Consider the following 23,242-nt stretch of genomic DNA (forward strand, 5'->3'; position numbering starts at 1 on the left):
TCACATTCCGAAACGGTTGAAGGTATTGGTGATGTGTAAGTTGACGGAAGTGACAGGAACGTCTGGGAAAAGGAAAACAAACACAAACAAACACAACACGAGAGGACTTAAGTACAGAACAACCCGGAGACGACAGAAGATGCCATTAGAAGTTGAATTTCGGAAGATATATTGGAATATCCAAATGACGGAAGTCTTCATTTGTGCAGTTGTATTACATTTAGAGGTCCTGTTTAGAGGGGTGGGGTGGGGGGGACGTAGGGGGGGGTACAGGTGGGGCGGGGGGGGGGTACTGGTGGGGCGGGGAGGGGGGGTACTGGTGGGGCGGGGAGGGGGGCTACTGGTGGGGCCCTCCCGGGCCCCCCAGTACCCCTCCGCGGGGGGGGGGCAATTTCACCCTTTGCATGTGTGTGAGCTCTAAATGTAACTTTTAGCAAATTTCATACTTTCCGATGTGTGTGTGTGTTTTCATTTTTTTATTTTCCTGAGATTCAAAGAGTATGCATTGATACAGTATTTTTCGAGATAGTTAAATGAACTCCTATTCAAATTCAAAAAGTTTGAAGAAACCATAGGTGCGTTCTATAAGGAGTCGATTTTTAACCGCTTTCATGTCAACTTACTTAAGTTAAAAATCAGTTCAAAGATCAGAGGATTCATAACGAGGTATAAACAATACCTTTACGTCTGAGTCTTTTTTTGGCTTCGGATCGAAAACATGCATTAAGCATTGTGTGTGTGTGTATGAGTGTGTGTGCGTGTGGTGTGTGTGTGTGTGGTGTATGTGTGTGTGTGAGTGAAAAAACGTGAATTCAGTTTAAGACGGTGGTACAACAAAGGGTAACTATGAAATAGCTTCAAGAAAAGACATATAATAGCAATGTAAGAGCTTTGATATTTTGAAATGCAATTTTAGAATAGATGGTTAGATGGTTAGATGGTTAAATTAGATGGTTAGGTGTCAGATTAGAGTGGTGTGTGTGTGTGGTGTGTGTGTGTGGTGTGTGTGTGTGGTGTGTGTGCGTGGTGTGTGTGTGTGTGGTGTGTGTGTGTGTGGTGTGTGTGGTGTGTGTGTGTGTGGTGGGTTTGTGTGTGTGTGTGGTGTGTGTGTGTGTGGTGTGTGTGTGTGTGCGTGGTGTTTGTGTGTGAGTGGTGTGTGTGTGTGGTGTGTGTGAGTGGTGTGTGTGTGTGTGGTTTGTTGTGTGTGTGTGTGGTGTGTGTATGTGGTGTGTGTGTGTGGTGTGTGTGTGGTGTGTGTGTGGTGTATGTTTGTGTGTGTGTGGTGTGTGTGTGGTGTGTGGTGTGTGTGTGTGGTGTGTGTGTGTGTGTGTGTGTGTGTGTGTGGTGTGTGTGTGGTGTGTGTGTGCGTGGTGTGTGTGTGTGTGAGTGTGGTGTGTGTGTGTGGTGTGTGTGTGTGGTATGTGCGTGTGCGTGTTGTGTGTGTGTGAGAGAGAGAGTGGTGTGGGTGTGTTGCGTCTCTGAGTGGTGTGTGTGTGTGTGTGTGTGGTGTGGTGTGTGTGAGTGGTGTGTGTGTGTGTGCGTGGTGTGTGTGTGTGTGTGAGTGGTGTGTGTGTGTGGTGTATGTGTGTGTGTTAGTGGTGTGTGTGTGGTGTGGAGTGTGTGTGGTGTGTGTGTGTGTGGTGTGTGTGTGTGTTGTGTGTGTATGGTGTGTTTGTGTGTGTGTGGTGTGTTTGTGTGTGTGGTGTGTGTGTGGTGTGTGTGTGTTGTGTGTGTGTGCGGTGTGTGTGTGGTGTGTGTGTGTGTGTGGTGTGTGTGTGTGGTGTTTGTGTGTGTGTGTGTTGTGTGTGTGAGAGAGAGTGGTGTGTGTGTGTTGTGTGTGTGTGCGGTGAGTGTGTGGTGTGTGTGTGGTGTGTGTGTGTGGTGTGTGTGTGTGCGTGTTGTGTGTGTGAGAGAGAGTGGTGTGTGTGTGTGTTATGTGTGTGAGTGGTGTGTGTGTGTGGTGTGATGTGTGTGAGTGGTGTGTGTGTGTTTGCGTGGTGTGTGTGTGTGAGTGGTGTGTGTGTGGTGTATGTGTGTGTGTTAGTGGTGTGTGTGTGGTGTGGTGTGTGTGTGGTGTGTGTGTGGTGTGTGTGTGTGTGTGTGTGTGTGTGTGTGTTGTGTGTGTATGGTGTGTTGGTGTGTGTGGTGTGTTTGTGTGTGTTTGTGTGTGTGGTGTGTTTGTGTGGTGTGTGTATGTGCGGTGTGTGTGTGTTGTGTGTGTGAGTGGTGTGTGTGTGTGTGGTGTGGTGTGTGTGTGTGTGTTGTGTGTGTATGGTGTGTGTGTGTGGTGTGTGTGTGTGGTGTGTGTGGTGTGTGTGTGTATGGTGTGTTTGTGTGTGTGTGTTGTGTGTGTGAGTGGTGTGTGTGTGTGTGGTGTGGTGTGTGTGTGTTGTGTGTGTGGTGTGTGTGTGGTGTGTGTGTGGTGTGTGTATGTGTGTGGTGTGTTTGTGTGTGTGTGTGTGGTGTGTGTGTGGTGTGTGTGTGTGGTGTGTGTGTGTGTGGTGTGTGTGTGTGTGGTGTGTGTGTTTGATGTGTGTGTGTGTGGTGTGTGTGTGTGGTGTGTGTGTGTGGTGTGTGTGGTGTGTGTGTGTTTGTTGTGTCTGTGTGTGTGGTGTGTGTGTGTGGTGTGTGTGTGATGTGTGTGTGTGGTGTGTGTGTGTGTGGTGTGTTTGTGTGTGTGTATCTGTGTGTGTGCGTGTGTGTGTGTGTGTGTGTGTGTGTGTGTGTGTGTGTGTGCGCGTGTGTGTACGTATGTACGTAAGTAAGTACGTATGTATGTGTTTCTTTGAATTTGGCAGAAATTAATTGATAGAAGAAAAATTGGAAATTAGCTGGGAGCGCAACTGAGGTACGCTCTTTCTTGTTTTTATAGAAAACTTTATTGGGTGAAACTAGCAGAGAGCGCAACTGAGGTACGCTCTTTCTAGTTGTTTTTCTAGAAAAATCATTTCAACAATCGGCTTTGGTTTGTCTACAGTCTTAAAATCAGTTCTAATTTTTTTCAGATTTAAACTGACATCTGATTGTATCAACTGCTCAGAAGACGTTTAGACACACAAATGGCGTAAGTTTGGTTATTTTTGTTGAAACAAATGAACTAGTGAATCTGTCTACTTATTTGAGATAAAGTTGGCATAAACACGTGGTCTAATCGCCCGAGCATTGTTCTAGGTCATGCAACTGTTATTATTTTTATTATAAGCAATCAGTAATTATTAACGGATCAATATGTATTTACATGTATATATATATATATATATATATAAATACATATATTTATATATATATATATATATACATATATATATATATATATATATATACACTTAAAGTTTAAGAGATTTTCGCTGCTTAGATTGTCCCAAGAGTCATCGCAACGTCCGTCTAGGACTTCGCAATCCGCATTGAGACTGGAATCGAGAGTCGTTTTTCTGTTCTATTTCAGTTCAGACAAATCGTTTGATTACTACCAAGCGCACGCGCCGATTTGGCCAATAGAGTTTCAAGATAATGCAAAAAAGTTAAGTTTAGAGATGTATCAGACAGTGTGGTTGAAGTCGAAAGGTTCCAGTGTTTTTGTGCGTCACGAAATTCTCGAGGATATTAAAACCTGGGCTCGGCTGTTGGGTGAGGAAATAGAAAAAAGAAAAGATTTTTATGGCATGAACTTAACGAAACAGTATATGGAGTATATGAGAGCAAGTGAAATACAAATCCCCGCAAACGCAAACGATTTAAATGCAATTGCTGAGGCAGTAGGCCCCAGTTCTTCTAAAACACAACGAACTCTGGACGATTTTGTTGACAACAGTGAGATGTGCAATGAAGAGGTTATCGGTTCGGAAGGCCGTGAAGAGCAAGATTTAATTGATCGTATGCAAAATAAAGCCAACAATTGCGGAGATGCTATTTTGCTAGAACTTAGAGAATCGCTCGGTTTGAATGGTGTACACACGAAAAAAAAGATCAACTTTGTCAAAAGTATCTTGAGTTTACGACAACCTACCAACAAGAAAAGGTTAATCTGCGACGGAAATCATAATTCTATGGCGTTTTAGAATAATTGAATAACGCTTTGCTTTTTCTTTCAAGAGCTAGAGGTACATCATTTCCTTGAGTTTGGTAGATTTTTAGATGAAAAGAATATGGGAAAAATTAGCAGGGAGCGCAACTGAGGTACGCTCTTTTCTTGTTTTTCCTAAAAAGCTTTAATTGGTAACAGTGCAACTTAGTTACGCTCTTTTTTTTCTGTTTGAAGGATTTTTTTTCTATAGATGCAGGTGTTAAACGGATTCAAGCAACTAATGGAGCGCATTGAAAGGCGAATGGCATCGGATGCTCAGCTGATGAAAGACGCCGGGAAGTTGGTAAATAAAAGTCGGCGTTCAATTAGGTCAGTTACCTGATCATTCGCAGACAAATGAAACGGGTCCTGATGTTGCTGTCGAAGAAGGACAGAGTGCAGAGGAGGTAAACTGTAAGGGAGTCAACCTGTTGAAATTGGGAGGCATCAATGATTCGGAAAGAGCTAAACGGATTGCCTTGCAGCTGTTCACTCGGGATGAGTTGAGAAAATACGTCATTGATCCACGACGAGCAGCCAAGCTCGTACAAAAGCAGATGAAGAGCGAACTGAGCTTTTTAAACGTGTTGTGCGTGGTATCCTTGTTTCAAAGTTTTCGGTTGCTCATTACCAGTACTTGTTGTCGTTAGTTAACCAAATTGGGCTTAAATTTCGAGAGGACGGGGAAGCAGACAAAGAAAACACTTCGATCTGCTCGGTATCTGAGGGAGAAGGGAATGTTGATCAGGAGGATCTAGCTGAAGATAGTTCTACGGTTGCTAAGGAAAAACCTAGGAAAAACAACAGAGCTAATTTTGAAAAAAAACTGTTGAAAACCACTTGACTGTTACCCGTTCCGGTCGCCTTGTAACAAGAAAAATAACTTCGATTTTGTAGTCGAGTTGCTGCATAAAGATATTAATCTTCTGTGCCAATGTCATAAAATGGAAACATTTTTGCTGATCTTATTTTTAGTAGTCCAGATCCGCTATTTTTTTTACACGTTGAACTCCATAAAATGATTTTTTCAATGCGAAATTGTTTTCAATGATGAACAGTTCTCTATACAACGATCAAGATTTCACCGATGGGTTGGTAAAAAGTGCGTTTGATTCTCTGTTGTCTATGGAGAGCAAACTTGTTGAAAGCAGCCAGGCTTTGGTTACCCTGCACAATGGCCTACTTTTCTGTCAGAGAAGCCTTCGCGGCGGAGTGAGTTGTATGATTTGTAGCGATTTCTTTGTTTTTTGTTTTTTTTTACTGAGCGTTTTCTTTGGTTTCAAAAATTGAGGTGCCCGATTAGCAAAGCCATTTTTTTAGCCTTTTGTGTAACCTGTCAGTTTTGTTTAGATTGCCAGGAAAAACCGTTTTTGCTTAATTTTTTCTTTGATGGTCACATATTGTTTTTTTAGAACATCAAGAAAGTTCGCATGATGCACATGAAAAATCAAACGAAAGACGAAGTTATGTGGAAGGGTGAAAATCTGCTCTCATTCAAGGGCGACCGAGACAACTATCCTGAAGTAGGAAGGTTCCTGGCTCGAAAGATCTTGACTAACGATCAACGGAGAGCTATGTGCTGGTTTCCGGGTAGAAAACTTAGTAAAAGCCGGATCAGAGTTCCTGAGGCAGAAGAAAAATGTTTTTTGGGTAATATAGAGAACTTTCTTTTGAGCCATATCTTTAGTGTTTTTTTTCGGCGAGCAGCTGAGGTACCTGACGCTGAAATCAAATTTGACAATATAAAAATAATTTGTTGGTTAAATAGTTCCCCCCTTATGTTTTGGTTGTTCTAAGAAATATCTGTCTTCCCTTTTTAGAAGCTTTGGAGTACTTTTGCGGCAGAAGCAGATTTGCATTCGGACGAGCTAAAGATGCCGCGAACAACCTAGGTGTACACGAACGTTGGAATGAAACTGAAACTAATAAATCTAAGTGATCAATTTTTTAAAACTGAAACATTAACGATTGCCAAAAACTTTTGTCCATAAAATTTTTAAGATAAACATGAGTCTTAGAGAAAAATTGAAAACTTTGTCAAAAACCGAAATGAGCTGGAGACACCTAGCCTTGATTGACGGTGAGATAGTAGAGGAATTGATCAATCAGCCTAGAAGAACGGGACACAAAATTGATGTTGGAATTGTAGAGGACGGGTTATCTCTCCAGAAAACGTGTCTACGGAGTGAGTTTGAAATTTGCCTTAAAAGCTGTACATTTGAGACAGCAATTTATTTACCAAAGGATGTATTTAGTTCCCTTGGGTTTTTGCTAAAAGAGATTTACCTAAGGGAGTTTTCATTGAAGGTCTGACTGGTTGTCTCAGTTCAATCGAGGCAGAGGATATAGTTCCAGGTCTTAACGATTTCTCTCTGATCGAAAGTAACGTCTTGAAAAAACGATGGCTCATGTTGGGTCCAATATCATTTGTAAACCACTCGTGTATGCCAAATGCTAGATATAACAGTGACGGTTTTGTAATGAGGTGTTTCACTGAATGCGAAATATTTGAAGGTTCAGAAATCCTTGTTCTATATGATCGTAATTACTTCGGCACTTTTAATGAGTTTTGTTGTTGTCCGCATAAAACACTTTATCGTAATCCTTGCCCACCCTCCCCTGAACCCAGGAAGCAGAAAAAACGAAAGGCAGTCGACAATCAAGAACCAGAAACATCTACTCCCAAACATAAAACTATAAAATTGTTTGACAGACTTTATCTTAAGGAAAAAAAGTACGCGTTTTAGTACAACTGATCTGTTTCCTGACTTGAGCTCTGATGATAGTGATTATGAATACGTAGATTAAGAACAAATTCATGGCAATTTTGATAAGTAAGTTGTATGTACACAGATTCAATCGCAAAGAGCACTAGAATGTAATCAAATTCCCTTAGGTAATGTTTCTGTGAACAAAAACATTATAGAGAATGATAACATAGAAAACCGCCTAATCGTTCATAGCCCACCGCCTAATATTTCTCTAGTAGAAGCATGCAACAATGCAGCAGAAATAGCTTTAATTTCTCCTCCAAACCACATGTCAACGCCTATTCAATTACATGAATTTGAAGATCCGTTTGTAAGCTATGTAAAATAATATAACATAGATGAACAATTCGACTATGACAACGATGACGAATTGTTCATTGGATCTGACTTGAGTACCGGAAATTTTTTTAGATGCTTCGATTTTTTCTACGACAGGCATAAACTAACTAAATCAGCACGAGACGATTTACTTAATCTGTTTTCGACAACTCTTCCTCGACCAAACACTATCAAGACCAAAAAGTATGTCCAATTTATACCTAATTTTTTTACCTCCGAAGGAGAAAGCAGTTCTATTGTGATGACAGACATTTTGTCGCAATTAATTAAAATTGTCCAACGGAACTCAAAAAATATTCTCAAGTCTTGGTCATCGAATTGCTCGTGGCTCGATCCTCGTGGTAATTTCAAAGACAGAGAGGTTTATTTGGTCTTAAGTCTCGACGGAGCCTCTGTCTTCAGGTCACGGAAAATTTCAGTCTGGTCTGTCTGGGTACAATTACTGAATTTACCTCCGCTTTTAAGATCCTCTATTTGGCTTTAGCTGCTCTTTGGCATGGCCCGAACAAACCTAATTTTAAAGTATTTCTGACCAAAAAAGTGTTTGAGTTAAAAACTGTTTTGAATAGGACATTTGATTTTGAGGAAATAGGTAAAATACGGTTTGTTGCTCGATTAATAGTTTGTGACATGCCTGCTACTGCGTACTGTTTAAGCATGTACCAACACATGGGTTATTTCAGTTGCACGTTTTGCCTGATGAAGGGCATTCGACATAATAATCGAATGATTTTTCCTGTTAAGGCGCCAATTTGTTTGCGTACAGAAGAGTCTTTCATTTGGTGTGCTCAACAGTCTGTTTGTAGAAGAAGACCGGTCTTAGGAATTAAAGATATTTCTTCGTTCAACGATGTGTTTAGTTTTCCCAAAGATGCCAGAATTGACGCTATGCACCAAGTTTTCCTGGGAACAGGCAAAGTTTTAACCAAAATGATTATTTCGGTACTTAAAAAAAATGAAGTCAACACTTTTAAGCTAAAATTGAAGAAATGTTCGGTTCCACTGGATTTTCAGCATCGTTCGAGGAATATTGATGATCTAAATCATTAGAAGGCAGCTGACTTTAAACTCATTTTTTTTCATTTAGAACTTTTAATTCTGTCAAAAAATCTCCTGAATCAAGGTTGCGTGGATCAACTACAAAGCTACCGTTGCTTATCGTTCGCAATAAGGCTTTTATCTGGAAAATTTGTAACTGAAGCTCAAATTGAAAATGCAGAAAAATTAATTTTTGGGTTTTTTGAAGATTTTGTTAAAACTTTGATATGAACTCGCAGTCGTTCAATTTTTATGCAATGCGGCACCTTTCGGATCAAGTGAGAGAAACGGGACCACACTGGCGTTTTTCTTCCTTTACGTTTGAATCAGCACATCGAGATCTTCTTACCTCCTGTTGAGGTACCATTAAAAACTCACGATCATTGGCCGAAGAATTTTTTAGGCGTCAGGACCGGCGTAGTTCTCATTTTGAGCAGCAGAGAAAATTAGGTGTGCCGCTTGGTCCAGCTGTAAAAAAAACTAACAAAACTTACACCTGAATGTCATATTGTTTTAGACAAACACGTCGACAAACAGTTTTTTGGTAGATATACAAACTCTGAAGGAAAAACTTTTGGTTCCAAAGCGTATACAAGGTTAGATAATAATCTAGGCGAATGCATATTTCAACTTTGTGATAAGAAAATTCTCCTGGCTGAAGTTTACGTTTTTGTAGAAAACAAGTTTTTTGCCCTCGTTAGATTTTTTCAAGAAGTCGATGATATAGTCCTCACAATGAGTGAATTGTTGTATGATCTAATGTACTCGTGGCTGATGCAGGAGAGCTGAAATTGGTTGATGTTAATAAAATATCGTCGAAATGTGGTGTTTATCGAGAAACGGAAAGTTCGTTTTGTCTACGTGTTGTAAAGGAGGGATTTGAGCACAACTGAATGTTCAGTGAATAGGCTGTGGTTTTTATATTTTAAGTGATTTTTGTTCAATCATTATAACTCTAGGTTTCTGCAAAAAAGACAGATACTAGTTCATTTGTTTTTTGTTACCAAAAACAACTGTTGTTTCCTTATTGCATTTGCTGTTTTTATTCATCGGATACTGATAATCGACGACAGCAATCTGGTAAGGTTGGAAGGAGAGATCGATGATGATCCAATGCTCCAGCAATATAATATCGAGTACTTGGCACGACCAGGTTACAGAGTTTCTTTCCTATGGGCCAATGAAAGCCTTTTTTGCAAAGCACTTTTCGCATGTTATTATAATGTGCGGAAATAATGATATAGGCGTACATCATCGGAACCGCTATCCAACGTAAACTCCACTCGAGACTGCATCTAGATTAATATGTTTTCACAACTTGTTGACCGAATAAAATGTTGAAGTTGCTGTTGTAGGTTTGATGTTTCGGGGTTACTTTGTGGATAGAAAAGAATTAGTTTTGGAAACTAATGGTTATTTGAAAAGATTTCTTCTTACTGACCGAGTTAAATCGTATGTTGGACCCCGTCGTGTGCAAGCCCACGATTTCAACCGCAACGATCCGGCTCACCTAAAAGAGCAGGGCAGAAGATCCGCTCTCCTTCTCAACATAATCAGAAATAAAATTTCATTGCAAACAAAACTGATTGCAAAAAAGTGCCTTTACTGCAACAAAACCATAAATCAGTCAAAAACTGCATTATTAAGGATCAGGTATTCGCTCAAAAAAATTGGCAGCAAAACTAAAGTGACACTTGAGGGTTAACCATGTTTAAATTTTATTAAATCGATTTCAGATTGGAGAAAATTGTTGCCTACATCTTTTCATAGAGAACTAAATTTTCAATTAATTGTGACTGATTTGTTGTTTTGTGTAGTAAATTTTTGTTCAATACAGATGGCAAAGACTGTGGAAAAAATTGTCTAATTTAGTGAAAAATTTGAATCAATATTTTCCGCTAAAGCCCCATCTCCACGCTGTTTAAATGTTTATTAACTGGTTATAGAATGACTGGATTTTTCTGCAATTATAGAATCCACAAACTTCCCAAAAAAATTTTTCTTTTTAAGACAATAAAATTGTTTGGGGCCTTAGCGGAAAGAATCTATTTTCTTTACGATTTGCTTGTTCTCGTACAAGCTTTCCGGTTAAGGTTCGCTGAATCTTTTCCTTTTGTCCCCCTAAATAGCGTGTGCATATCGTTTGCACCCCCACACACACGGTCCATTTTTCCCTTGATTTAATTTCCCAATTTCATTAACGCTTTTTCTTTGAAAAAAGCTAAAACAATAAAGTTTAAAACTTACTGTCAGATTGCCAGAAAACGGCCGCAATAGACTCGTAGATCTGCAGTCTCAAGAAGTAAAAAAGACAGACCAAAAAGGAAATTTATCCTTTTCATTAAGGGTTGAGATAGTATATTTTGATTACGAATCTGTATACGTTATTGCTTCCTCTATTAACTGCTCTCAAACAACCTCCATTTAGTGTGACACAATTTCACTTGACTTAAAAATAAAAGTCAATTTGAGAGTAAGGTCTTTTTTGAGAGTGAGGTAAGTCACGTGTGTTCAAAAATGTAATCACGCAAATGAACAAAAAACTTGCTCCACCAAGAGTAAAAGATGACGTCAGGCACGCAATTCAGTTGGAATTGCATTTCTGAATGAACAAAAATCAGATTTCAAGTGATTGATGTCATATGGTAGTAACGGAATTTTGACCTCAAAAAAACAGGAGAAGGCTAATAATAGCCTCAGCAATTGCTGTGCGGCTATTATTAAATCATCGATCATTATTACATCAAAATCCTTTGATTTCAGATTAGGTCAACTTATGATTCATTGTACTATCATTATAAATTACACGCACGAGAAACTTTTGTTATATTTTAATGAATGTACTATGAATAATATATGACCTTATATGAAATCCAAGGAACTTGATGTACTTAAGATTGATGATTTCATAATAGCTGCACAGCAATTGTTGAAGCTATTATTAGCCTTCTCCTGTTTTTTTGAGGTCAAGATTCCGTCACGACCATATGACATCAGAACCACTTGAAATCTGATTTTTGTTCATTCAGAAATGCAATTCCAACTGAATTGCCTACCTGACGTCATCCTTACTTCTTGGTGGAGCAAGTTTTTTGTTCATTCATGTGCTTAAGTTTTTGAACACACGTGACTTACCTCACTCTCGAAAAACACCTTACTCTCAAATTGACTTTTATTTTTAAGTCAAGTGAAATTGTGTCACACTAAATGGAGGTTGTTTGAGAGCAGTTAATAGAGGCAGCAATAACGTATACAGATTCGTAATCAAAATATACCATCTCAGCCCTTATTGAAAAGGATAAATTTCTTTTTGGGTCTGTCTTTTTTACTTCTTGAGACTGCAGATCTACGAATCTATTGCGACGGTTTTCTGGCAAGCTGCCAGCTACGTTTTGCTTTCGCATATTTAATGGATGGCAGTTGAATTATTTGAATATTTAATGTAGTTAACAAATTTGAAAATTTTGTCAATTTTCCATTATATTTTTAAGTTCCTTTGAACATTCAGGATCGAAATAGGACACTAATATTACCGTATTCATAATTGAAAAGACTAATTATTTCGGTGGGGTGTTCTTAAAAAGGAAACGATCAAGGACCCGATTTGACTAATTTCTGGCTGCAACTGAGGTACAGCCTTGTAAACTTATGTTAAACTGAGGTACAGTCTTAAGGATAATTTCGGTCTTTTTTTAATTTTGTGCCGTTTGCTGCCGTTTGTATCGTTGTTCAGAGTAGTCCCGCTGGACCACTGGACTGGACCAAACATCAGGACTGGAGCCTGGGACAGGCTAGGACTATCCTCTACTTGCTTCCTCTACTGGCACTGGCTTCCTCTACTGGCTTCCTCTACTGGCTTCCTCTACTGACTTCCTCGGCTTCCTCTACTGACTTCCTTTACTCCCGACGTTCTGATGTGTCCCATTGTTGCTCTGTGTGTTGCACCTCTCGTGTTGCCCTTCTTTACCTTTTCCCAATTCAACCTGCGGATTTACTCAACCTCCGCGTCAACCTCGCCTGCAACCTGCGTCTTTCGTGAAGCACTCCAAATGTCAGAAAGAAGCTCAACAGATCAATTTAAACTACCAAATGTCAGAAAGAACTCAGAGAATGACGATAGATAAATTTAAACTACCAAATGTCAATAATCAATTTAAACTCATTTCATATACTGAGGAGGAGAGCAGAGCAGAGCAGAGCAGAGCTTTAACAATGAATTAAAATTAATTTATTCACTATTATCATTTCACCCGAATTTATTCACTCCTCTAACATTTCCGTTTGTGCCCCCCAGCTCCGTGGGCGCAAATCAAATCGGCTAAAGGTCGCTTTGGGCTTTTGGTAGCAATTGTGATCAGAACAAGGCATATACCTAGATGAATTACAAAGAAAGTTAGTAAAGTTATTAAGCTGTTAACTACAGGTGTATAAATGCACGCGTAATATTTTTACATATTATTTGCACATGCGAAATATTTTTACATGAATGTCTACTATGGAATGACACGTGCTCTGTAACTGGGAAGTGCATAACGTTCTGGTGGGGGTACAAACGAAAATGATCCCTGAAGTTGATTACCGGATATCGTGTGCTTAATATATTTACAGTTATCTGCAATGATGTTTTTGTTCTTTATTTTTTGTTTAATAATTAAAAAAAATGCAAAAAAGTGCTCCAATCTCAATAGGGTGGGCATTTCAACTACTTAGCTTGCTCTCGTTTAACAAGAAAAATCCTGACTGGGCGGGATATTTAAGTTTGGAGCACTTTTTTTGCATTTTTTTTTCAAAAAAATCAAGGTTTTTTGCCTAGGTGTGCTTGATACCCGAAATTGTGTGCTTCACGAATAAATTTTCGGTTTTCTTTTGCAATTACTATAACAATGTAGTTACAATTATCTGCGTTCATGTTTTTGTTCTTTATTTCAATGTTTAATAATTCAAAAAATGCATATTTCAATGTTTAATAATTCAAAAAAAAATGCGAAAAAAGGCTCCAATCTCAATAGCATTTCAACTACTTAGCTTGTTTTCGTTTAACCAGAAAAATCTTGACTGGGCGGGATATTTAAATTTGGAGCACTTTTTTTGCATTTTTTTTTTCAAAAAAATCTAGGTTTTTTGCCTAGGTGTGCTTGATAACCAAAATTGTGTGCTTTCTCGAATGAATTTTCGGTTTTCTTTTGCAATTCTTGGTTTTCATTTGAATTTTATATTTAAAATTCTTCCTTTCATTTTTAATTTTAGTTTTCTTGCAATCAGTATTTTTTTAGAGCTGAGTTTAGCGCAGATTGTTTTTTTCTTTTGCGGGACAAAAATTTTTGTTCGAATTTATAAGTTAATCCAAAATTTTATAAATGTTTTATAAACTAATCCAAAAGTTTACAAATAATTTATAAACTAATCCAAATATTTACAAATAATTTATAAAATAATCCAAAAATTTATAAATAAATAATAAAATAATGCAAAAATTGCGAAAAAAGTTATAAATATTTATAAAAAAGATGCATCTTTTTTGCAAATGTTTATAAACTAATTTATAAATTTTTGTAAATTATCCATTATTTTTCGACTGGGGTAATGGCGAAGACCCGAATGTTTGTGCATTTTTTGGATCCATTTTGTTTCTTAAGTTCATTGGGTAAACATCAGGCGCACGTGCCGACTATTTCTTACGTTTGAAACGGAACACACCGACGATTTTTTACGTTTAAAAACCGATCATACCGACGATAGCAAAGAAAAAACGTAAGGGATTTCGTCGTTTTTGTCTAACTAAAACCGAGCACGCCGAAGATTTTCTTATGTCTCTCCGGTTAAATTTGACACATGCAATTAAAACTATGTTGTGCAAAATTTAGTTTCCAGTTTTTACCGAGGCTTGGGCATGCATTAATATACTTAATATTATAGCAAAAATACATCCCTTAGGAGAACAAAAACAGAGCCCAGTATCGATTGTTCATGCTAACGCTCTTGTGAGATGCAATAACGAATATGAAGTGAATGACCATAGATATATGATGGACAAGTGATAGAATATGAAGTGATAACCCTCAGTTGACAAGTGTCTGACATCGATGTCGTCACTGCAGTGATCAATGAGCACTTGAATGACGTCACAGTGTGCGGCTAAAGTGGCGTGCATCACACTGTCCATGTCAAACTTGTCTCTCTTGTCAGCAACTGCACCGTGATCAAGCAGGAGTCTGTAAACAAAAACTGTGAAATACTTTTCGGTAGCGTTTGTTTTCAAAACGTACCAGGGACTCAATGTTGGTTTTAAAACAGATCTCGTTCTCCTAATTTTTACTTTGTAAAAGTTATTTAATTGCTCCGGACCTAACGCCAAGTCAATTTCAGTACTGGGCAAGTCTAAATCCAAGTCTTATTTCATTACTGATTCAGAACCATGATCATGTCACTTTTTACACTTGGCAGTCTAAATCCAAGTCTGGGCTGGGACTTGGATTTAGACTGCCAAGTGTAAAAAGTGACATGATCAAGTCTAATTCAAGTCTGATTTAAGACTTGGCGAGTCTAAATCCAAGTCTTGGCAAGTCGAAAAATGGCCGAAAAAACGTCAAAATAGCTGAAAAAAAACGTCAAAAATAGCCGAAAAAAACGTCAAAAATAGCCAAAAAAACGTCAAAAAGAGCCGAAAAAAATTTCAAAAATAGTCGAAAAAAAAACGTCAGATATAGCCGGCCGCAATATCCAGACATTATTTTCAAGATCTGAAAGATATATCAAATTTAGTCAATTTTTGTCAAAATTGGGCTGAACCGGCTTAAAACGGCTGCGAAACGGCTCAAAAACAGCTGAAAACGGCCCATAACTACCTGAAGTGACCCATTGGGACCTCCCGGAGGTCCTTTAGTAGTGTCTGGTACCATTTTGTACCAATCTGGTATCAATTTTCAGGACCCCTGGAAACTGGCTAAACATAAACCTGGAAATCCTGGCACGTTACATAGTTTTTCGAAATTCGATATTTTCACTCGAAAAAATTTGGAAAATTGGTTTTGACTTGGGAATCAACTTCCAAGTCTTATCCAAGTCTTGGCCAAGACCTGACAGAGTTGTAAGACTTATATTTAGACCGGCCCAGTAATGGGAAACGAAATAAAACTTGGAATTAGGCTTGAAGAGTACTTATATTGACTTAAAGTTCGGTCCGGGTGAGGCTTAAATCATTGTAAAGAAGAATGACCAACAACTTTCAGTGGAAACTTGCAAACAAATTTTTAATGAATAACGAATGCTCTCAAACCGCGAACCGTTTCTAGTCTAGTGGAAAAAAAAGCAATTGGGGCTAAAAAAAACTTCATATAACAAAAATCTACTTAGACGTATTGATGCTGATCTGCGAAGCTACAAAAGTTATCTCTAACTTTAGACAGACAAAAAACCCGAATACCATCGGACAGCTCTAAAACGACAGGGTTGGGTTTTGATTGAAGCTAACTTAAGCTTGGGGAGGGTGGCCTCAGAGGGTTAACATAAAAAGTGGAAAGAAACTATTGACGTGGTGTCTGGCCCACGACTCCCAATAACGCCCTTTACTATCAATTTTTGCATCAAGTGTTTCTAAGCAGCTTCACTGGACCATATACTTAGCTCCTACAAGGGCTCTACAGTTCTAAGAAAGCTGCTTATCTACTTAATGCCCTCAGGCCCTATCAGTCTCGGCCCCTTAAAAATCCAAATCACCCAAGAGAGCAAACGAGCATTCTAGAAGAAAAGCGGTGGAGTCAAAGAACAAACGCGGCTGCGATTACGTAATACTTCATTCCAGAGCAATCAAAACTTTCTATTCTACTAAAGTTTCAAAGCAAAGTTCGTAACTTTTTGCTTGTTTGTATGAAGTGAAAGGACTAACTACACAACAAACTTTTTCACCTCCTCAAGATCTGTTGTTTTCTTCATTAAGTGGCTGAGTAAAAAAAGCTAAAATTTTTAGCTGCAGTCGAATCATAAATTAAACTTTAAAAAAGTTCAAGACCTGTTAAAGAAAACTACATTTCGTTGGTTTTTCGCATTTTAGCAAAATTGCCAAAATCAGCGACAATGTAAAAGTCGCCAACCAAATTGCCGTTGTTTTTAGTGACAATAGCAATGCGAGAATTAGCAACTTATCCCCCAAAATCAAAGGATTAGATTACAGTCTCTTGGTTACTTTCCTGATCTTAATACATGTGCGCGGAAAGTAGTGATTTGCAGAGTATTTATACTCCAGCAAATGTGCTTCTGATAACTTAAGGAAAGTTATATCTATTTATTTTTATCAAAAGTCACAGTAAAGTGACCTGAATCAAATGGTTTTATAATAAAATTTTTTTCAGAAACTGCAACTGAATTTTAAAACAACAGCAATCTCAAATTTCAAATTAACATTACATTGTCATTTTTCATTTTTAAAAATGAAATAACTATCATTGAAAAAGTTCAATCACATACCAGCATCAAATGTATACTTTGTTCGTAAGAAAATTTATATAAAGGAGTTGTTGAACTTTTTTGAAGTCCAACTTTTTTGCTTTTAAACAAGAAAAGTAAAAAGAATTCGATGCTTATTAGATTTTTAAAAAAGTTATTTAAATAGAGTGAGTTTAGTTTTAAAGCACCTAAGAAAATTTTTGAATTGCTTCCTATGTAAGTTAAAAATGACTGACCTCTATGTTTTCACATCCTCAGCTTGTATTTAAAAACTAGTAAAATTTTTGTGATGAAGAACTGATGACTGTTATAATATCCTTTTTAAAGTTTTAATCATAAGAAGCTTCAGAAAACTTAATAATTCCTAGTTCACATTTTTATTTTCTGTTTCTGGTTTGAAACGTTTTAGGAAGTCCATTATGAAAAACATTATTGAGTTGCATAACTTTAAGATTCAACAAGAGGATTCAACAGCGTTTTAATGTCATCTATATTTTTTTTCAATCTAAATTGTGTAATAATATAAGTTCTAAAAATTGGACCGTTGTGTTTGATTTGACCTTTTGCAAAATAGATTTGACCTTTTGTTATTAATTTTGATCGTTTTGCCGAGTGATAAATATTTATGAGCAATTAACTGTTTAATCAAGCAGAAAAAGTAAGCAAATTAAATTTTTTCGTATACCAAGTGCCAGCGCAATTTTTTTTTTTATTTTTTCGTATCTTGAACTTTTTATCACTTCGAAAACGAATTGAGCTGTATTGCCCTGCATATTTTAGACATTTCTTCGAGTAACATTTAGCAGGCAAGGGCAGTTTAAAATATTATACAAATTTTTATGAGCTTGAGGTTGAGAAAATTAACCGTAATTTCGAGCACAAAAATTTATACTCAAAATCTGCTGCATTCATTTACTTTTGAAAAGCCGATGGTTATGAAAAGGTTTTTGGTTGGTGAAACTGTGGATATGACTAATGTGAATGCTGAAGTTGAATGAAAGCTTAGATTTGGTTGAGTGAATCTGAAACTAACATGACAATAACTAAAAAGATTTTTCAGTCTTTTAGTGATCAGTTTTGTTTTACCAGTTCGTATTTAGCTAATGAAGCCTGATTTTGGTTATAAGCAGAATGTTTTACCTTGTCGTGGAATTATTGGAAAAGGGCTTACTTTACAAGCGACTGTCGTTGTAGATGGTTCTCGACGAGACATGCATGTGTGAGCAGACTCATTCTGTTGTCATCTACCACATTGGGGTTGAAGCCTGCATCCAACAGTCTCCGCAGGTACTGCACAAATAAATAATAGTTTCACCCCATAAATGGGGTATCCCTACCCGAAGTGACATTCTTTAGAACGGTCAAAATCGAATCATGAAAATTTCAGTTCTGATTAATTCGTTAATACTTATTAACTTTTTTCTTCTAATATAGTTTAAAATCTATTTTGTCGAAATTAATACTTGAGATTTAAAATGGTCTTTCAATTCAGAGAAAACTTTGTCTCATCCGCTTAACCCTCATATTGCATCTTTTTGCCGTTTTATGTATCCTGCTGTTTCTTTTGAAGAGTTTTAAATAACGGGAATTTAGAGAAAGTTTTGTCGGTTTTGTCAATTTAAAGATAAATTGGTCATTTTCTGGGCTATTAACAAGATCAAATTTGCCACTGCTATATAAAATTTTCCAGAAAAAAAATAGGACTTTTATCTTGCAAGATCTTGTAAGACTCCTCCGCGATGAGCGTCCGGATCTTGCATCTTGCAAGATAGACGTTATTTGCAATTTCTTGCAAGATCTTACACGATAAGCATTATTTGCCAGAATCTTTCTAGATTACTGGCAAAAAGGTTAATTTGAGAGAACAATATCTCCAATGATGATGATACCGAATCTGTCTTGCGTTCAATGATGACGATACCGAATATGTCTTGCGTTCAATGATGACGATACCGAATATGTATTGCGTTCAAAAACGACGGCACCAAATCTTTCTTGAAAATCTTCGGAAACCAAACATACCGAATCTCTCTTATGTTCAGAAAGGACAAAGCCAAATTTCTCTTGCGTTTAAAATCGATAATAACGAATCTCTTTTGCGTTAAAAAACAACAATACAGAAGACTTTGATGACATCGAAGCTCACTTACGTTTAAAATCGAAGATACCGATATCATCTTACATCGATTACGTCCGGTGCTCTTGACTAGATCGAACTTTCGCTGGCAGATATACTAAAACCATGTTATGCTTCTTAACAACAGATAGCCGCGCCGAAAAAGATTTCAAACAGCTCTGAAAATTTTCAAAAGCTCTAATAATGCTCGCATCCAATTCTTATGTTTTTAGAGCAGCAATTTTGAGCGATTTTGAAGTTGTATTTACCACACACAATACGAACCAAAAGAATTTAATAAACCTCTGATCTTTATATCTCTGAAAAGGACATAATATTAAATAAATTAAATATTTCATAATTTCCAACAAAACGTCTTAAAGTGACTACATTTAATTGATTGCTCCAAAGTAAAATTTACAGTCGAATTTGGCCTGCCAGTACCCCAAATTGGATGCATTTTTTTCTATTTCAGCCACACGAACACAGGTATTTCAAAAGAATTCTTTTGAGCGAGAACAAATTTGGGTGATTTTTGCCATACATTTAACACAATCTTAATGTTTTGCAAAAGTAGCAGAAGAAGCTGAGATTTTTTTGGACTAGATGAGTTTTTCTCCTGCTCATAATCCAAAACATGTTATCAAAGCAATTGAATTGTACTGGGGCTGTCTTTTTTGCAATTCAAAGGGGAGTATTGGAGAAGTGTCTTCTTAAAAGAATCCTACTGGAGTGAAATTTGAAGAAAAACGCGCGATAAACTATTGATCGGTTTGGGTGCTGAAAAAAATGAAGAGTGGAGCGAAAAGAGAGATGTTTTCTGTTCGTACAACTGTTTTCAAGAGAGCGAGAATTTGAGTTGTGATAAAAATTTGTATAACCGAGCAAAATTTTCTAATCACATGCGGCTTTTTCAAACTGTTTTTGATTTTCGATGTTCAGGAGGTTTGAATATAATATTGTTCTTATTTAGGAGTGATTTTGCCAAGGGTTTCCAGGTTTCTAATATATCATATAACTCTAATGCTAATTTGCAGTTTTTTGCTATTTTTCTGGTTTTTAGGCGAATTTTAGCAGTTTTAATCGTATAATTTTGTTTTACTGCCTTAAGTAGGATTTGAAAGACTCCTACTATTTAAAGAGCTCTTAAATACCAAGAGAGTACAGTTTTGTTATTATAAAAAAGTTTTTGCTGAGAAGTACGCTACAAATTAGGCATGTTTCTTAGCTTATAATTGCTTGACAATTGTTTTGTTAGCTTTTTAATCTTTTGAAGTGCCTAAATATTGTTTTTTTGGTTTTTGCTCTTGACATCTAAGAAAAATAATTCTTTTTCAAGTTTTTAATTTCAAATTTTTCAATACCTTCTAAGATACTTTTTCAGCATTTAATTTCAGAAGTCATCTTTAAATCCTCATGAGTGGTTAAGTTGATACTAGTTTTTGGAGGGATTCTTTTTTGCTACCTTCGAGTCGTTTCCAGAATTTTTTGACGATGTTTTGCCAAAAGTTTGTTTAAATATTTTTATGTTTTTATAAAGTCAACATTAGGCGAGGATTTTGGTTTTAAAAATTCAGAGTTTTAAAGGCGCCTGAAAACGATCCATAGGGGTCAATGGTGTCCTTTCGGAGCGCATGTAACATTTGAAAATAAATAAATTATGTAAATGCCCGTTTGTATCATGCGTAATCCGTAAACAATTTATTATTATTATTATTATTATTATTATTGATTGTAATACTGCACTATCTCGCACTTGATGGTGATAATGACATTTTGAAACTTTTCTCATCAAGTTTAATGAAATTAAGTGTAAAAGGTAAGAGTAGATGTACTTTGTTACCTTGTTTTTAGTTCAGATGTTTTTTTAAATGCGCATGATATCATTAAAGTAACCTATAAACATAGCAGGAAAAGTCCTGGCGTACAATTCAAAGATCAAAAAATGTTTAAAAAACAGAAAATCAAAGTTAAAATGCAGCATTCGAACAAAAAACAACTAACGAAAAAATGAAATTTGGTTTAAACAAAAAAAACTACGCCTAGAATGAATTATGAATGGATTGCGAAAACCATTCAAAAAATCGGATCCAAAATAAACAAAAAACGGTAAAAATCAAAGTGAAATTGCACAAAAAGTGAACAAAGTGAAATGTGAACAAAAAATCACTAGCGAGAAAGCGAATTTTTGTTCAAACACCGTTTTCTCACCCTACTTTAAAATTAGAGTGAAAAAGTTTCACGCCGCAAAACCACACGCTTTTTCGCTCCACTTCCTGTTTCGGTGTGACCAAAATCACTACTCCGATTTATCTTCAAAAATCAAGAAAATGTGTGAGCAGATCTTAAAAAAAAGACAGCGCCCCAAAACAATTCAATTTCTTTGAATTGTAATAACTATAAATTAAACGTCTCGTCAACAACATCATCATTAAACCAGCTTTTAAAGAGTGATATCGGTAAAGCAAAACTATAACACTTGTCTTTCACAATTCTGCCATGTGAAAGTTTGGAAACCGATAGTTCACAAAATTTGCTTGCTGATCGTCTTACTTTGACGAGACTTTTTGCGTTCACACAACTAAATGCAACCACATATGTCAGCCATTTTTTCGAAATAAACAACCTACGATTGAGTCAGTGGAGCTGTATTCCGTTGGGACGTGTGGTCACAAAACTTTTTTTTTCATTTTCCGAGAGAAAAAAAACATGCAAAATATAAGTAAGTGCAGTTTTTGTAGAAACTTGTAGTCTTTGTTGCCACTGGAAAATTTCAATACCAGTAATTCATAAATGACTGCAGGCAAAGTCAACTTTTTCAAAGGCAACATTAATTAATTACAGGAATTGGGAAAATAATGATTGGGTGAGCTACATATTTTTGTTTGAGCTGATAGATGACAAATAGAACAAACGAGTGCTTCAACTTTAAAAATACCAGGTCGAGGAGTTTGATCAATTCACTGCTATTTATGTGGGAATTACGTTGATTGTGGTGAATTTTTGTATTGATGCGGTTTATATCGGTAAATTGTGTTCACTCCCAGTGGGAATGTGGCTGAAAAAAAAATGCGCTGAAACGAATGTTCAAAAAATCACCGCTTAACTTTATGTATTCACTGCTAAGAATGTGACAAAATTTCAGTGAACATTTTAATTTAAACACAATTCAACACGTTTCCTACATTATTTCCTCGAGTATTCCTCGACCCAGGGTTTTATTATCGTCACTTGAAGCGAGAAAATCTGATTTCATCATGTGCCTTTTCGAAGTGTTTCAAAACTGCATCGCACAGCAGAACAAAAATAAAAAGTTTCATCAACCGAAGATAGTTAGAGTTAACAACAAAGATGTAGATGAGTTTATGAAAGATTTAATTGAGTTAGCAGTACTTTTTGTTTTATAATATTCATTTAGTAAATAATTCACTGAAGCGCTACCCAGGTCGAGGTGGCCAGACCGATTTGAGCTCTGATCAGACCATCTTCGAGCGCACACATGTTCTCGGTGCGCTCGAATTACATGGTCTGGAGAAGGCTTTGCGCGCTTTTTTGTCTGGACAATGGTCTGGAACTTGCCTGATCAGAGGTCACTTTGGTCTGGGACGGTCTGATCAGAAGCCATTTTGGTCTGAACCTCAACCTGGGTATTCTACGATGTATGACGTATGATAATTCATTAATTACAGTGATGAAGAATTGAAGGGTACCTTGAATCTTCCTGTGAAAATGGCATCAAAGAGCACGCGCTCAATGCCCATTCTGTCCCCATAACCCTTAGAGAGGGTCTCGCTGTAAACCATAACTACTAATGCCCAAATAATAACAAAGTGGGATAAAAGTTGAGATATTTCAAATAAAGAGAAAAATGTCGTTCTTGCTGTTTGTTCGCTGATTTGTAATCACTTCGAGAAAATTCGATGTTCAATTGATAAAGTTACCACTTTTCGTTGCCTGCTAACCAGAAAAAAATAGTGGTTTTCGTCAAAAAATATTTGGAGAGAAGAGAACACTAAAAATTAAAGCCGTGCGACTTTTGTTTTGTTACAGTCAAACTCGAAAAAGCCAAATAGAGCAGAAATGAATTTAAATGACTGTTTTGCAGTTTTACAATCTGTTGTGCCTGCTGAATAAATTATTAGCTCTGAATGATTTTTTGAAAGTTTAATTGCTGCTTTTTCAAAATGCATTGTTTGCTCTAACAGCGCTGTAAGTAATTCTAATACACGGCCACTTTTATCGTGATAGAATCAATGAATAATGCGTATATACAATTTCTATTCAAAATTTATGAACTCAAAAACATCAAACTATTCTATAAGAACGATTTAATCTTTTAATCCTACAAGATAGAGAAATTTATGGACTATTTTAAAATAATGCAAGTAACCTTATCTTCTTTAATGTTTGTTTTTATCAATTCAGGAAAAAATGAAATATTTTTACGGTCTTAGGGGATTATATTGTTTCAGG

General features: G+C 36.8%; 1 protein-coding gene across 1 annotated transcript in view; it reads right to left on the reverse strand.

Moving 5' to 3' along the window:
- LOC142346270 (uncharacterized) overlaps nt 1-22,868 on the reverse strand; it is a 49,064-nt gene extending 26,196 nt beyond the window's left edge. Inside the window, exons 1-3 of the mRNA XM_075398784.1 lie at nt 22,480-22,868; nt 17,825-17,943; nt 14,269-14,423 (exon numbers count right to left, since the gene is read on the reverse strand). Of these exons, the coding sequence (XP_075254899.1) occupies nt 14,269-14,423; nt 17,825-17,943; nt 22,480-22,572 (367 nt within the window). The 5' untranslated portion in view covers nt 22,573-22,868. The remainder of the gene's footprint in view (nt 1-14,268; nt 14,424-17,824; nt 17,944-22,479) is intronic.
- Nucleotides 22,869-23,242: the final 374 nt, after the last annotated feature.

Source organism: Convolutriloba macropyga, chromosome 9, assembly GCF_964194025.1.
Source record: "Convolutriloba macropyga chromosome 9, txConMacr16.3, whole genome shotgun sequence".
Lineage (NCBI taxonomy): Eukaryota > Metazoa > Xenacoelomorpha > Acoela > Convolutidae > Convolutriloba > Convolutriloba macropyga.